At 44.0% G+C, this 16,935-nt stretch overlaps 1 protein-coding gene across 1 annotated transcript in view; it reads left to right on the forward strand.

Annotated features, from left to right (window-relative positions):
- The window catches only part of RFX6 (regulatory factor X6), a 337,979-nt gene extending 321,723 nt beyond the window's left edge, over positions 1-16,256 (forward strand). Inside the window, exon 19 of the mRNA XM_069236757.1 lies at positions 15,324-16,256. Coding sequence (XP_069092858.1) covers positions 15,324-15,505 — 182 coding nt within the window. The 3' untranslated portion in view covers positions 15,506-16,256. The remainder of the gene's footprint in view (positions 1-15,323) is intronic.
- The last annotated feature ends 679 nt before the right edge of the window (positions 16,257-16,935 follow it).

Here is a 16,935-nt window from a genome sequence, read left to right on the forward strand (position 1 = left end):
CTTCATATTGTGATTGTTTTTGCTTATACTATCAGACCTTTCACCAGTAAAACATGGCTCTGGCAAGGGTGCAAAGGCTGTTAAAAATGGGTTCCTTGTTTACACTTCTCATAGAAATATTAGCTAATGTTTTTTGTCAAAACCACAGCTAGCCAAGTAGCGCCAACTCCCCCATCCCCCTCTCTTAGAACAATAGAAGGCAGAGATAAATTGGTGCTTAATGCACGGGCCACAGGCTAGATTGCATGAAGATGTATCAAGTATTACTTGTCAATAGCACAACAGAGACTACCCTACCATTTGACTGGGCAAAAGCATGGGTTTGACTCTGTGAATAGAAACGATTCCATGGCGACAGTCTGGAACTAAAATGATTTTATGCACCCATCATTTATTCAATTATCATAATTTACTATTAGTTATGATTTTAAATTGTTTCTTCTTCCCCTCTTATAATATGTTCCTCTCTTTCGACATACAGAGCTCTCTTGCTCTTCAGCTAGATTTGTCAAATAGCAATCCCAACGTGCATTTAAAAGTGAGATGGAAATTTTACCAGAAGTATTGGCCAGATGTACAAACCAGTTTTTTCAGTGAAAAATGTTCCTATTCAGAGTTAGCAACCAAAAAACTGCTTTTGGCAATTTGCTAAGCTAATATTTGGAATACAGTAATTTTTTATTGTCTCCTAAAATGGGTCAAAAAATGGATTAGGAATTGTTATTTCAGGTAGCGTGTTGTAGGCGTCCCTTCCACATAGTGATTCCTATCCATATGTATCAATTATTTAGGATCAAAATATTGGTCATAAATCATTGTAAGGTTTCTGCCCCAATGTTGAGGTGGTAACTAATTCTCAAAAGGAAATTAACCCCTTAGAGACCCTTTTCCCTTTACCCTTCCCCTTACTGAATGTTACAATGTTTGTACAGGACCACTGCAGACTCAAACAATAAAAAAAGTTAACTTTTCTTTTTAAATGCAACTTGTTTTCCTTTAACGAAAATGGACTGTTCTTTGAAAAAAAATGTTAACTTTATTGAAATGTGATTACGGGCATGGCAGTCTGCCTCTAGCAGTCCACCATCCCTGTAAAGGTATCCCAATGTAGTGAGTCACAATTTGCAAACTAGCTTATACATATTTATGATGTAACTCAAATTTCAACAGACTACGAATGCAGGTTTTTAGGAACTAACCTATTAGAACATAAATCAGCTTTTTACAAAATGTACAAGTTGCAAAAATACTCATCGCAGTTTGTGATGTGTATATGCAACAAGATATTCGTACATTTGGCACATCATTACTTCCTTTAAAGACCCATTATTTTTGTAATTCTTTCATAACAGATTTGGATAATATTTTGTTAAAAAACTTAACAAGCACAAGTAAAGAAAGAAATGAATGAAATAGATATGTGGCGATGGAAGCTGAAATACTAATACATTCTAATGTAAGATAAAGTATTCCATAGGAAAAAGTAGAATTATATCTGGGTTAATTTATCTTGGCAAGAAAAGCTAAATGAAGGATCCAGCGGCCAGATGGGCATATAATGAAATGCATTTTCCCCTGTGCAAACCTAGGCATCTGGAGAAATAAGGAGCTTCAGCTCTCATAAGACATTGTTGCTGAGCAGATGCTGAGTTTTTGGCATTAGTTTGATTTTGGTAAAATTTACTTTTATCTAAATTGACTGCAACTAGCACAACAATTGCTTTGTAGAAGGCTTTATATGACATGTGGTCAGTGCTATAATCTATATGGAAGTTATTATTATTATTACAATTGTTGTAATTAACCTACAAAATACATACTAAAATATAAGGAGTGCAAACAATGACCTTTGCCACACTCCACAAAGTCCTAATACAAGACGTAAAAGAGAAAGTATTCTACAGCCTGAGTATGGGCTACAAAAGGAAGAGATCCAGGATGGTATTATAAAACCCTAATCGATCAAGACTGTCTCATTGAGGAGGATTCTGTGTTCATCAGCACTGATAGTCACTGTAAGGTTCTGGAGTATTGGCATAACTGGAACATTTTCAACAGCATTGTCCAAGTCTTCTTTGTAAAAATGATTAAATATTTATTAAATATTATTTGAAATAGTTATAAATATACATAAATATGTAAATACTGTTAAATATAAAATAGTACATATTTATTATTTAATCTAAATTATTTAATGTATACATAAGTATGTACTATTTTTATATTTGCTCAGCATTTATTTATATTTATACATATGTGTAACTATTTTAAAGAATTGACTTTGTTTTACCATCATTTCCTATTTTTTTAAGCCCATAAAACCAATATTTTCTATGGAAGGGTGCTGCAGTACCATTAGTGGCCATGTGTAGTGCTGGACTTACTACAAAACCGTAAACTACTACAAAAATTTAAGTTACTATAAAAGGCTAGTTTGAGAATACCAAAAAGTAGTAAACTTTCGCAAAATTGTAAAGTTACTCAAAAGTGTAAGTGAATCAGGCTTACAATGTAGTGGTGGAAGACCTAGATTAAATAAATATACTCTTTGTATGTACAATTCCTACACAACACTCAACCCAGAAGATCAAGAAGCATTGTTAAAATAGAAAGCAGTGGTAAACAAATTTCCATCCTCTTAATTCTGTGTTTCAATCCAATTTAAACTATTTTGGAAAAAAGATGAGAGATGAGATTGGGTAAATTTAGGCAGAGAGTAGATTATTCGAGTTATAATTAGCTCCACCACCACACAAAAAATTATTCCTTTTGGCAGTTTAGACTGTTAAAACTGAGAAGAGATTGTTGTTTACAATCTATCTGTGAGACGATAGGCTGTACAAATGTATTTTGCCACTATGTTTATGTCTTGACTTTCGAAGATGTGAGAGCATCTCTTAGCATCAGGAAGAGTATTTGAATATTAGAACCTGTCAGGATGGACAATAATGCTTTAAGTTGATTTAAATGTGGTTTCGCAACAGCAACACATGAAAGAGTTCAGTGAAAACAGAAAGAGCAACATAATTGAGAGTGTGTATGAATTCCAGTAATGTGTCTTTGTTGCACAAGAATAGTTTTCTGATGTACATGAATTGTTTGGACATATATAGAAAAAGAAATAGGTTGATGTTCAGGTAGCTGAATACGGTTGTGAACCATCCTCTGATTATTACTCAACAATATGCAGTCAATAGTCTGGCATGGCCCAGTGGTAAACGCCATGCATCAAAACTGACAAAAAAAGAGCCTGAACAAGTTACACTTTTACAAACTCTAATTCAAGGATGAAAAGGCTTGGTAAGGGTTGTGAGTGTGTGATTATTGCTGGATGATCCTTGGTCTAGTTGCCTGAAGTGCTCAGTGCACTATTCACAGTGCTCTAAATGTGATCTATTGTCAAACTGTAAGGCAGTGAAGCCTCTAGAGGGGTAGTGCTATGTGATCCCTGGGTATTAAATCAAGGAAGAAACCTGTCTAGTGGTATTTGCTGTATTTACAGTTTGCTTAGGAGCATTTTGATGATCCTAGCTAAAAGTCTGTCCACTTAGTATCGATGATAGCACCAAGTATAGCTGTGTCATTAACTCACTTGAAAAAGACTACTAAGAATAAATCACTGTTGAGCTTCTGAGGTTATTCATGTTAGATTTTGTTAAATTCTCCCTTTGAGGCTGTAAAGTGAGGTCCACTCCTGAGTGTATTCTGATGTTTTTTTACTTTCCATTGTGTGGATGCTATTTTAAGTTCTGCAGGCCAGGAAGGATGCTCTTTGCTATGAACAATCTCCTTAATTCATGATTTCTGTTTTGTCTCTATTGAGTTTAAGGTGGTTGATGCTCATCCAATTTTTGATAAAGATGTTGCAACATCTCTGATGTTTTGGACCTTAAATGTGTTCTACATGTCCTTTATAGGCTTACAGCAAGTAAAAAATATTCAAGAAAAATGTATGGTATGGGAGTAGGTGTATTGAGGTTGAGGGACACCTGTCTCAGTCTGGCAGGAAGAAAGCTATGCAATTAAAGACTTCTCCAATAATAGCCATACTCTAGAGGGAGCCTGGTCTGTGTGATTGAGTGATGGACTGTGGAAAATGTGACAGAGAGGTGTATCAGGTTGGTGCAGCTGCCCCATTTGATTATAGTGGAGACTAGATGAGATTCAATCTCTGTTCAGGGTTACAAGCCAGCCTTTGCAATGGAAAGGCTGTTAAGTATTCAATAAATTCCCACATCTCAGTGGAGGATGCTTCTTCTATCAATTTGGAAAGAAAACATCAATTTACTATTAATCGGTGATTTAAAAGCTTTTTGATTTTCAAAAATGAATGAGACTTCGCTAGGCTTCAGTTCAGTCCAGTTCTTTACCCACTTTTTCATGAACTCTGTGTATTGGACATTTACTAAGTGTCCCCTTTTTCACTTTGGGATTCTCTGACCTTCCTGAATGTCCCATTCTCTTATTGTCGTCAGCATCTTCCAGCATAGGCTGTACTGGCAGTGCAAGCTCTTCTCTCTCCAACCTTCCTCCTATGAATCAAGATGTTCGGACAGCCCACTGGGGTTGACACACATAGCTTGATCAAAGTTTGGGCAACAAGGTCTCTGTGCCAGCATTTTTAAACTGCTTTCGCAATGTGCAGCATCAGGTATAATTTTGGAGTGGAAATGCGCTCAGAGATAGAGAATTCTGCACTCAGGTGCTTCTGCCTTTCTTATGCCTTTACTCTGAACCTGTGAGCAAGTAATATAAGCCAACATGGTAAGATGTATAGGTAGAGTTTTTCCATCATGTAGCGAGATTGGTGACCTACTGCAATTAACTCCACTTCTTTTATCATAGGACACCTTTCAAATAGATTCACAGCCACTGAGTATAAAATATAATATATTTAATTATGTGGAAGAGCAAAGACAAATTCACAGGAACTCTTGGAGGTGTTCTACATAGGCTTTCTCCTCTTCCTTAGATGGGCACTATCATATTTAATGTCTCTGGAGGGAGCTACCTCTTTATATATTGTGCCAAAATGAAGTCCACTGTGCAAAGAGTCCAAGTAATCAACAGAGGTATCACAGAGGGGGAATGTCACTTACAATGCAGTCAGTGCAATACTATGCATTTACCAGTGTGGGGTACGTTTTAGGGTACAGGGCGGTTCAGTTTTTAGGGCAGGATAGGTTTTAGGGGTTAAGGAGGGGGGTTGAGGTAGTTTTTAGGACAGGATGGGGGTAGGTTTTAGGATTCAGGGTGGGGGCAAGGGGTCGGGTAGTTTTTAGGACAGGGCAGGGTAGGTTTTAGGGTTCAGGGTGAGGCAGGAGTTTGGGGTACTTTTTAGGAGAGTGCAGGGTAGGTTTTAGGGTACAAGGCATGGGTGGGGGTGTTGGTAGTTTTTAGTATAGGGTGGGGTAGGTTTTAGGGTTCAGGGCTGGGGTGGGGTAGTCTTTAGGACAGGGTGGGGTAGGTTTTAGGATTCAGGGCAGCGGCGGGGGTCAGGATAGTTTTTAGGAGAGTAGGGGTAGGTTTTAGGGTTCAGGGTGGAAGGTTAGGAAGTTTTTAGGACAGGGCGGGTAGGATTTAGAGTTTAGGGCAGACGCAGGGGGTGGGGTAGTTTTTAGGACAGGGCTGGGTAGGTTGTAGGGTACAGGGCAGGGAAGGAGGGTCAGGTAGTTTTTAGGACAGGGCAAGGTAGGTTTAAATTCAGGGTGTGGCGGAGAGACGGGGTACTTTTTAGGACAGGGTGGGATAGGTTTTAGGGTTCAGAACAGGGTGGGGGTTTGCGGTAGCTTTTTGGACAGGGTGGGGTAGGATTTAGGGTACAGGGTGGGGGTCCAAGGGTGTGTAGTGTTTAGGCCAGGACGATGTAGGTTTTAGGGGTCAGGGTGGGGGGTTGGGGTAGTTTTAAGAACAAGGTGGGGTAGGTTTTAGGTTCAGGGTGGGGGTGGGGAACCAGGGTAGTTTTTAGGACAGTGTGGGGTAGGTTTTAGGATACAGGACGGGATAGGGGGATCGGATAGTTATTAGGACAGGGTGGGGTAGGTTTTAGGGTTCAGGGAGGGGGGGTCAGGGTAGTTTTTAGGACAGGGCGGGGAGATTTTAGGTTTGAGGGTGGGTTTGGGGTAGTTTTAAGGACAGGGCAGGGTAGGTTTTAGGGTTGAGGGTGAGTATTGGGGTCGGGTAGTTTTTAGGACAGAGCAGGGTTACTTTTAGGGCTCAGAGTTGCGGGGTATAGAGCTCAGGGCAGGCGGTGGAAGGGACAGTTTTAAGGGCTTGGGCGTGGTGGAGTATGGTATCAAGTGTAAGGGAGCAGGGCGGGAGAGAATTCACCACTCATGTTACTGTACCAAGCATGGTTTTATAATGAAATTCATTGTAAAGGCATTCGTGTTAAAGGCATGCATGATATTTGCATGCATTGTTCCAACATAAATCCCACATAGGTACAAAATGACCTCCCAAATGCTCTCTTTTGGGGTAGTGTGGCTTATCAGAGGGTAGTGCTAAACATATAAGGCATACACTCATGCAGTAAGAGAGGCACACCCTCAATAAAGAAATCGGACACCAATTTATAAAAATAACACATACGTTTATATAAACTTTGATACCAAGATCGCAGGGATCAGGTGAACACTTTTTTAGTTATCAATTTTTTAGAGTTTTAAAAAGTAGACAGTGCATTTTTCAGAAAGCTGCAATGCAATCCTAGGAAGAAAAACAAAGATGGCAATGCAGATACAGTACAATGACTTACGGGGCTAGTCTCCTGGACTTAAGGTGATTTTGGGGCAAGGCCCAAGGCCACACCAACAGGTCACCTCGGGGAGCTCTGGTGCATCCGGGTGCAGAGGTTTCCCATTCAAGTCTGATCGGTCCGGTTACAAAGTCACTACAGGGATGGACATCCTTGGGCTGCAGAGCGCAGGTACATGGGTGTCGTCTGGAGTCAGGTCCAGCACTGGAGTTAGGGGCCAACTGTAACACTCTGCAGGCATGGACTGGGAGTCCAGTCTGACCAAGCCAACAAGTGGGCCCAGGTCCCATAAGCTGGGGAGACATGGGGACACCCTTGGTTCTCTTCTCCTGGGTCCAGGGTAAAAGGTGCAGAGATGCCCTAGGGCATTGAGTCTTTACCTCCTGGTCAATTGTGATTGCAGTGGGGTCTGCAGGAACAGTCTGCAGACACAGTTGTGAAGTCCACAGTGGGCAAGCACAGGGTGGACTTCTTTTCTGAAGTGTCTGGGGACTACACTGACACCATTGGCCCACTTCAACACGAGCTGGGCAGCTCGGGTGCAGTGGTAATGTCTGGCTTTGGGTTTCTGGTGGTCCCGGTCGTCTCTGGTCTTTCTTGGGTGACTGCGGATGCAGGATGTAGCTCCTTTCCTCCAAGAGTGTTCCTCCTGGCAATTGGACACACATTGGTAGCTCTCCCTGTTTCTTGGAGGCTGCAGTGACAGGACAAGTCAGTTGCTCCTCGAGGCTCGTGTGCAGCAGGCAGGCCAGCAGGGTTGGCGCCAAGTCAGTTGTGCTCTTCAGTTCTCAGGGTCCGCAGTCTTCTTGTCCACTCCTTCTTTTGTGTCCAGCAAAGATCTGAGAATCTGATATTAGGGGTCCCCTAAATACTCAATGTAGGGGGCGTTAAGGAGAGTGAAGAGTAGTAGCCAATGGGCTAATTAACCTTGGAGTCTCTACACCCTCGAGATGACCACTTCCTGTAGGGAGTGGGCATCACCATGTCCAGAGTTCCTAAACCACACGCAAGATGACAGGATTTCCTAAGTTGTATCCAATTCAGGCTGACCACCCTAGGGGTGTTCCCAGTTTGAAAGTGTGACACATCTCCTGCATAGCTAATTTTTCCACTTGTCCAGGTGCCAGATGGGCTATGTGGCAGGGGGGTTGGCGTCTTCCTCTGAGAAAGGCCAGATCTGCATCCCAAAGGCTGTGGGCTTCTTTGAAGCCAGACAGGCTTTTGTTTCTGACCTCTTGAGAGTAGAGGCTCCCCCCCGGGAGGTCAGATTCTTGTCTTTTGGTTGCAGGCTGGCCTGAACTGGTCAGTGAGCTCACCAGCAGTTGGTCGTTTTTTCAAAGGGTACCTCTAAGGTGCCATCTGGGTGCATGTATTAATAAATCCATCACTGGAATCAGTGAGGGTTAAGTACAATGTGTTTGATACCAAACATCCCTAGGTTCAGAAAAGCCATCATGTAGCTGGGGAACTCGTATTGACCAGTGCCCAGCACCTGTATTTGGAAGGGCTTCCCTGTACACTCACTAGTTCTAAGAATCGACAGAGACATAGCAGGGGCATATTTGCTCATGCATATATGCCCTTACTTATAATATAATGCACCATGCTTAGGGCTGAAGGCCTGCTTTAGGGGTGACTTACAGATAGTACAAGCAGTGTTTTAGAGGACATGGCACACAAGTGTGTCCCAACTCGTGTTTCAAATTTGGGAACACCTTGTCACGTAGCCTGCAATGGCAGGCTGCATAAGGTTGATGCTGGGTCGGTCCCTCTGAGTGGCACAAGTTGAGCTGCAGCTCTGAGGGTCCCTTTTCAGTTCCCGTGCCCTAGGTACCAAGGGACTTATATGGGGCTGAAGGACCTGGTCACTTGGGGATCAAGCGACCAGGTGTCGTGTTTTGGGGAAGGAACACGGGCACTGGGGACCTGGTTAGCAGAAACCCAGTGCACTTCAGTCAAAGTTGCATCGAAAACCCAGGCAAAAAGTGGGAAGATACTGCAAACAGAACCCACGTCCCTACATTCTCAGAATAAAATGTGATGGACTCTTGTAGGATCAGATAGAACTGATTCGATCTAAGAATCAATCATTTCGAATTTAGATTATTTTCTGGTGACTGTGGGTCTTCCTCACTGTATGTTGATTCCTTAACACTCAGAAAGTCTAATTTGTGCCTTAACACTACAATTCTCCTCTACTCACAGTCTGGTGCACAATGTGTCTAATAGAGAAAAAAATGGACAAGGAACCACTTTTTAGGTCTGGTTTAAAACAGCTGCATCTCTTTAGCCATCTCATGTACTAAAAACAAATAAGAAGTACATAGATATACTCATACATAAAAGGGTTTGGAAAATCATCTTTATCTTTGGTCTGTTCAACTGGAATTCACATTTTACTTCTGCCCACAGTAGAGAGACAAAAGGTCTCTGCTGTACTTTGTCACCCCATGGGCCGAGCACGCTACTAGTGTATAAATAAATGTGCATGGTCACTTGTGGCCTTCGCTGAGACATACTGCTAGTGTGCACTCTACCTTATTGTGCTTATGTAAATTTGGCAGCACGTGCATGTTCCCGATTCAGCTACTGGGCCACACTACATTTGGGAACAAGGGACTGGAGTGACCCGTCATGCAGAGTGCCATACCACCTGCCGTCCAACCCAATCTGTGCACTTCACTGCGGGTGTGTTGTGTCTGGACAGGTGCTGTGTCCCACGTGAGTCGGCAGGGGATGGTGAACATCAGAGTCGGTGGTGCTCGACTCGTGGCTCGAGATGTCAGCCCTTTGGGCAAATTGGCATGTCTCAACTGAGGCACTGTTGCTAGTGGACAGAAAAGGCTGCCCCTGTGTAGGATAGAGGCGATCCCACCTCTGACCACTTAAGGCCTTGGCACTACTGCTGATGGCTGGTGCAAGCCATTTCCTGAGGTGAAGTACGGCGCTCCCACCGTTGCTTTCCTGAACCCCTGGGAGCCGCCCATTGACTGTGCTGCCACGCCAGTGAGGAATAAACGTCTGCAGGTCCATTGCTCATCATGTGTGTGGGCCAGACTGTCATGACCTGCTGCGGTGCGCTCTGGCTCTCCTCCAGTAAGAGCCCAGAATGGAGCCATTGCCTTCCCAAGTCAGCCAGCCCACCCCAGCAATAGTGTACAGGACTAGGTAAATCACCTGGGGACAGCCCAGGCAAATCCCTGACCAGGATTTGCCCAGTGGACACCAAGGGGTGAGCCAGCATAAAAAAAAGAGCAGTGTGCCACGCGCCCTGAGCAGGACTCATAGAGTGATCACAGACACCTGAGTGTTTCAACCTGAGCTCGCCCGTGCAACGGAACCAGGCTTCTCCTGAGCACACCCCAGGATCTCATGCCTCAGTCACCTACCCTGCCCCATTCAGTCAATTATCAAACCCCGCCATGGTGGCGCTGCGATTGGCTGGGAAGATTACACTACTTTCACGCTAGAAGGGAAACGGTTGGCGCAGTAATGAGTTCGCTGACTCTACCTAACACAGGCGATGACAAAGATTTTGACGCAGCCGTTACTGCCCTCAACCAGTATTTTGACCAACAATTTAATCCGGACTATGAACGTTTCAAACTGTGCCAAGTCCTTCAGACTGATACTGAGTCAATTGACATGTTTTATGCAAGGCTATGAAAGCTAGTGAGCACGTGCATTGGTCTCGACCAACATGAAGAAATCAGGACCTGGATCATTCAAGGGTGTCACTTGAGCTTGCTTCAAAAACTTATCATCAGGCAGCCAGGCATGCCCTTGGACAATATCTTGATCCTTGCCAGGTCAGGTCGCATGACCTGTCCAACAGCTGTGTGGAAGACATGACTGCCACCCTAGCACGTTCTGCACCAACCACGAGTTTGTCAAAAGTGGTGACAGTGAAAGAAGAACATGCAGATGTCATCCAAGAGCAGCACCCCCTCTAACCCCCTCATAAGTACCTCATGTCCAGGGAATGGTACCTGTGGAATTTGTGGCCTTGAACACAAAATGCAGAGAGTGTGCCCAGCAATGGGGAAGACGTGCTTGAGATTTGGTAAGATCAACCACTTTATGAAGGCCTGTTGGAGTGTGAAGCCCTCAACGGGGTCCAGACCACCCAAGAGAGCAATGGTAGCCATACACCAACTATCTATTGACTATGGAATGACAACCACTGCCAAGCAGCCGGCCCCGTGGGGTTAGAAGGCGAGGAAAATGAGGATATCTTTGTCATCTTCTTTGCCTGGCGGCTGGTGCAAAAGAAAAGATCACCTCCCATGTGTGCAGTAGACATCAATTGCACCCAGGTGATGGCACTCATTGACACGGGTGTGTCCGTGAATGTCATGGACTCAGAACAATTTGAGAAACTGGTTCCTGTCTCCAAGCAGAGCGAGGATCTACACCTATGGCAGAACTGAGCCTCTACCCCTCGGTAACCTGATCGAAATGACTGTAGTAAGCAAAAGAAGATCGACCAAACAAAGTTTCATGTCACAGAGGGTGGTAAAGGGATGCTATTGGGGTGCAAATTCATGACTGACAGGCAAACACCATGTTGAAGGAATTTCCACAGCTTTTCACTGGGCTTGGCAAGCTAAAAGGGAAACAGTTCTAGCTGCACATAGATCCATCGGTCCAGCCGACTGCTCTATGACACTGGTGAGTACCCATTCATCTCCAGCCGCAGGTGGAATACAAACTACAGACCTTGGAAGAATAGGACATGATGGAGAAGGTGACTGGCCCTACTCCATGGGTCCCACCCCTTAGCATCACCCCGAAGCTGAAGCAACCTGATAACATATGCTTCTGCATGGACATTAGGCTTCCCAACAAGGCCATAAAGTGTGAAAGGCACATTATCCCTACTATGGATGACAGAGTAGCCAACTTGAATGGTGCCAAGTGGTTCTTAAAGTTGGACCTTAATTCAGGCTATCATCTGATGGAATTGACACGAAAGGTAGAATCATCACAACCTTATCTACACACGTCGGCCTCTGACGATACAAGAGACTCAGCTTTGGCATCTTGTCAGCAGTGGGGGTGTTTCAAAACAGCATCCATGAGACACTTTCAGGCATTTTAGGCATCATCAAACTGAGTGACGGCATCTTGATTTTCCCCAAATCCCTGAAAGACCATCACGTAAGGCTCAGGGCGATACTTCAAAGGCTGTCAGAGACAGGGCTAGCACTGCACAAGATGAAGTGCTCATTCTACTGGATCTAGGAGGATTTCTTCGAATACTTCTTCCTCAAAGGCCTAAGGTAGACCCCAAGAAAGCTGGGGCTATACGCACTGCTCCTGTTCCCCAAAACCCAAAGGAGGTGCAGAGCTTTTTGTGGTTGGCTACTTAATGGGGGAGGTATATCCCAAACCTGGTAACATTGGTAGAACCCCTCAGGCATCTCACCTGGTCTGGAGAGCCATTGGACTGGGGCCTGGAAGTGGAGAGGGCATTTAAGCCCATCAAAGATGCACTGTTAGATAAGGCCACCATGGCCTACTTTCAACACCACCTGAAGAAGACTGAACTGGTGGTGGATGCAAGCCCAGCCAGGCTGGGAACAGTGCTACTAGAGGAGAGTCAAAGTCACAAGTGGATACCAGAGGCTTACGAGAGCCATGCCCTCTCGGTGTCCAAGGCTCGGTATGCTCAAATGAAGAGTGATGCCCTTGCATCAGATGGGCGTGTCAACACTTTCATCTGTACCGGTGCAGTCACGTTTTTTGAGTAATCACTGACTATAAGCCCCTGATCTCTCTGTTTGCTTGCACCATCCGTCTTGCACCTCTGAGAATTGAATGGTGGGCAGTGCAGCTATAGCTCTCCAAATTCCAAGTCGTCTACTGCCCTGGTGTCAATGATCCGGCTGACTACTTGTCACATCACCCACAACAATATGGATCCCAAAAGACAGAGGAAGACGAAGAAAACACGGAGTGTTTTGTACAGTTGATTGTACAAATGGCGTGCCCCACTGTGCTCACCATGGCGGAGATCCAGAATGCAACCTGGGAGGATGCCACCATCCAGAAAGCAAAGGAAGCACTGGCCAAAAGGCAATGGCAACGATTCCTCAAGGGGACCAAGACCTTCACTTCAGAAGGACTGACAAGGAGAGAGATGCTGTCCAGGGTGAGGAGCGAACTGTCAGAGAGCCAAACTGGTCTACTCCTGAATGGGCAAAAGATAGTCGTGCCTAGTAGTCTCTGGGACCAGATTATTGACCTCGCCCATGATGGCCAGCAATGGGCGGCAAAAACTAAGGCTCGTTTGCACAGTAAGATGTGGTTCCCAGGTATGGACACCCTGGTTGACGACAGAGTAAGAAGGTGCTATTCATGCACACTCATGACTGGAGATCCCCATCCGGCTCCTGTGATAACAGAATAACTGAGAACCAAACAATGGGCTCAAATTAAGCATGGACTGTGGCAGTTTCCGTGACGGCCACCTGACAGCAGTACTTATTGACTCCTGCACTCAGTTCCCTGTTGTGGAACTTGTGACTCCCACGGCTTTTGTACACGTGGAACCTGTAATGGAGAAAAGCTTTGACGTGCTGGCCTACCTGTTGAACTCTGAACCAACAATGGCCTTCTGTTACACGGCCAAAAATGTCAAGACTATCTGGCTACCTTAGTGAACCACCCCGCAGTGGCCACAGGCCAATGGAGGTGTTGAGAGGTTTATAAGGACGGTAAGCCAAGCTTTGCAGAGTGGGGTGGAGCAAGGAGAGGATGCAGAATGGTGTCTCCATAGGTTTTCTTTGAGCTTACTATCAGACGCCCAATAGCACCACTGTCTGCGCTCCGTCAGCCCTTTTTTTTGTCAATCCCCTCTGGACTGTATTCCAGCTGTCCCCAGCTGGCAGCCCGCATGCTTAAATGTGGAGGCTCAACGGCAATGGAAGACTACTAAAGACAAGATGAGTCTAGGAAGACATGTGCAAAGTCCAGACTTTTAAGTGCCGGACTGGGTCGTCATGAAGGACTGACATCCATGTTGGAAGTTTAGAACCACCTATGAACCAGAGGTGTGGAAAGTCACCAAACTAGATGGCACCATGGTCACCATCCAGCGAAGAGGTCAAACTGTGGTGTGTAATGTGTCAGGTTTAAACGGATTGCTCTGACGGCTGCTCAACGAGAGCAGCACCTGGTGGAGGAGTAGGAAGAAGGAGCTAAAGCCCCTTATATGGGCGATAAGGAGATTGAAGTGGGCTCAATGGCAACGGCAGCCCCGATGACCACGGCCGAAAGAGGAGCTATTGTCCCAATGTGGCTCGCAACGACTGCTGGGCCCGACTTCACCCCGATGTAGTCCAGAAGAGGAAGGTCCAAGTGAACAGGTGCCCCGCAGCCTGAAGTACAGCCTTCGTCCCAACCCTGCTCCCAGCCAAGGATTACCAGACTTTGTTTCCCAAATATGAAGTGGTTGTGTTTGTGGTTTCAGTCCAGTAAAAGAAGGGAGAGATGCAGAGAGCCACTCCACCTCTACTATGCTTTCTTACCGCACTCACACCCTGAGCCAAGCTCGGTCCAAGGCTATAAATAAATGGGCATAAATTCGCTTGTGGCCTTCGCCGAGCCATACAGCTAATGTGGGTGCTACATTATTGCACTTATGTAAATTAGGTCAGACATGCAGGTTCCCGATGCACCTACTGGGCCACACTACACCCATCACAGCCTTAAGTGTTGGGTGAGCAAATATCATGGCTCCCTTGCACTGTAAATGTTGCCATTTTGTCTAATCACATGTAAAAGTCCCTGTAAAAAGAAGTGAATTTGAATGCTATTGCTGTTGGGACAATACTTTATTTTGGTAATGCATTTAGTGTCTATTCTTTATCCTGTTTTTATTTTTTAGTCATCCTTGTGTATTTAAACCATGTTTTCAGATAACAGTAGTCCAAAGCCTGTAGTACCTTTTCTGTGTGCCAGTATTTTGTAAGTTTGAGCCGCTTATCCGTCAAAAAGCGGCGCAAATGCGGCGCTAAATTCTTTCTACAGTTGCCTGTTAGGAAATGCCTGTACTATTTTATTAAAATGGTAATCAAGGGCTATTTTTTAAACTTAAAAATGTTATTGCATATATATGTCTTCCACGTTTAAATAATGACATGATTTTTTTCTTTTTCTTTTTGTGGCTTAGTCTTGCAATAAAAAAAACTGAAGAGAAACGTAACCAACCCACCAGTTTCCAAGACCAGAAATATTGCTTTTTATCCTATTATGATTGCGTCAAAAAGCATGCTTTCATTTAAAAATATTCTATGCTTCCTTATTCTGGAAGACTTAGAAGATACTTCGTCACACTAGTGAAACAACACTGGTACTGCCCCAGAAATATCCTGGTACAGCGCAGAGAATTGATTACCATCAAGATCATTTTGCTTTTAAAATCATTGACCTTTGTATTCAAACTCCTTCTGCTTTGTCTTATTTGCATAGTACAGAGCTGCCCATGAGTCTTCAGGCTCTCACGTATTTTGCTTTAAAGATCCACATACATCAAATAACCAATCTGTCTTTTCTTTTTCAGCTTCAAGTACCCAACCCGGAATAACAGCCCATTCGTCCCAGTGCATGTATGGAGTTTCTAGTCAATATTCATCACAAGACTCCGTAGATTCCCTTGGACAGCCTGCTGAAGCTAGAGAGATTGTATCTTCCTTGCCATCAATCAATACGGTCTTTATAGGAGCTGCAGCAGGAGGAACATGAAATGGGCTTCAGTGCCACTGGATGCCCCCTCTGAACTGTTTCTGGGTACGCTGTACCAAGACTACATAAAAAAAAAACCTTTAAGAATAGGTATTGGACAGGTTCCTTAAATGATCTAACTTTGCCTAAGGGATGGCATTTTCCTACATGACATCACAGTGTATTGCCAGTGAAGCAATGGTAGCCGCAGGGTCGGCTATTCATAGGCGAAATACGTGGTCGCCTGTGGTGCAAAGTTATGTGGTGCGCCAAATTCAAGGAAAGACATGAAAATAAAAACAGGAAAACTACCTAAAGAAGTTGGGGTGCTGATTGCCTGTTTTTCTTACATTACAACTTGCTGTCAACTAGCAGAGGATGGTCCTAGGACAGCATAACTAAATATTAATGTACCGCTGAAAAATTCAGATTTAATCTGATTGTGTGATACAGCAGAAAGATAACTGATGAAATGGTTAATTTATTAAAGAAACGTTATTGTTGCCAGAGCGTTTTGCATCTGAATTCTATTGCAAAAATAAAATATAATATGTATTTAATAAGTTCATGCTATTACATTTGTTGACTGTTGCCGTGGTTTCATTTGTCAGATTGCCAACATGTCAGTGTTTCGTGTTCTACTTCCTAATGAAACAATGACTAGATTATGGGCCTAATTGCGATCTTGCTGGATGGAATAGTCCGTTACAAATGTAACGGACGTTCTGCTCGCTTTATTACGCCCTCCATAGGATATAATGGGATCCTAGTAGCAGACGGTATATCCGTCATGTTTGTGATGGAGTAACTCCGTCCGCCAAGATCATAATCAGGCTCTAAGTCTTTCCTCCTTAAATCAGTGAAAACGACATAACCGTGTTTTTATTGTTAATTAAATTTATATGACTACCAATTGTTGGTGGCTGTAGCTATTTATTTAGTTTATAATATGGTCTGCCAAGTTGTCCTCTCTGGAAACAATGCAAATGTTACATTTGAACATAGGCACATCTGTTTGAAGTATAGTGCAAACCTTGATGAGCTGCAATGGAGTGGCGTGCTTTTCTCCAAGAGAAACACAAACATTTTCAGCTCCACTATCATGAACATGTTTAAAATGCAAAGTGGAAAATTGCTTGAATGGTCTGGCATAACTCGGTTCATCTTGAAAAAAACAGACACCAAGAGGTGTTATAGTTATTAACTTCATTTTTATGGCTATGTGTATACACACATGTAACAGTAGAAAGTAAGTTTTTACTTGCACAGGCAGTGAGTACTTCACAAGAAATATGTCCACAACCTTCACTTTGCTGAAAACCAAGTACCTCATGGGAGCACTTATTGCTCTCATGGTAGCGAAGCAGACCAGTTGAAGGCATACTCAGGGTAGTGGGGTGTGGGCTCGTGCACCGCCTCGCTGCTACAAAACCAAACAACACTTAAATCAT

The sequence above is a fragment of the Pleurodeles waltl genome, chromosome 5 (genome assembly GCF_031143425.1).
Source record: "Pleurodeles waltl isolate 20211129_DDA chromosome 5, aPleWal1.hap1.20221129, whole genome shotgun sequence".
Taxonomy (NCBI): Eukaryota; Metazoa; Chordata; class Amphibia; order Caudata; family Salamandridae; genus Pleurodeles; species Pleurodeles waltl.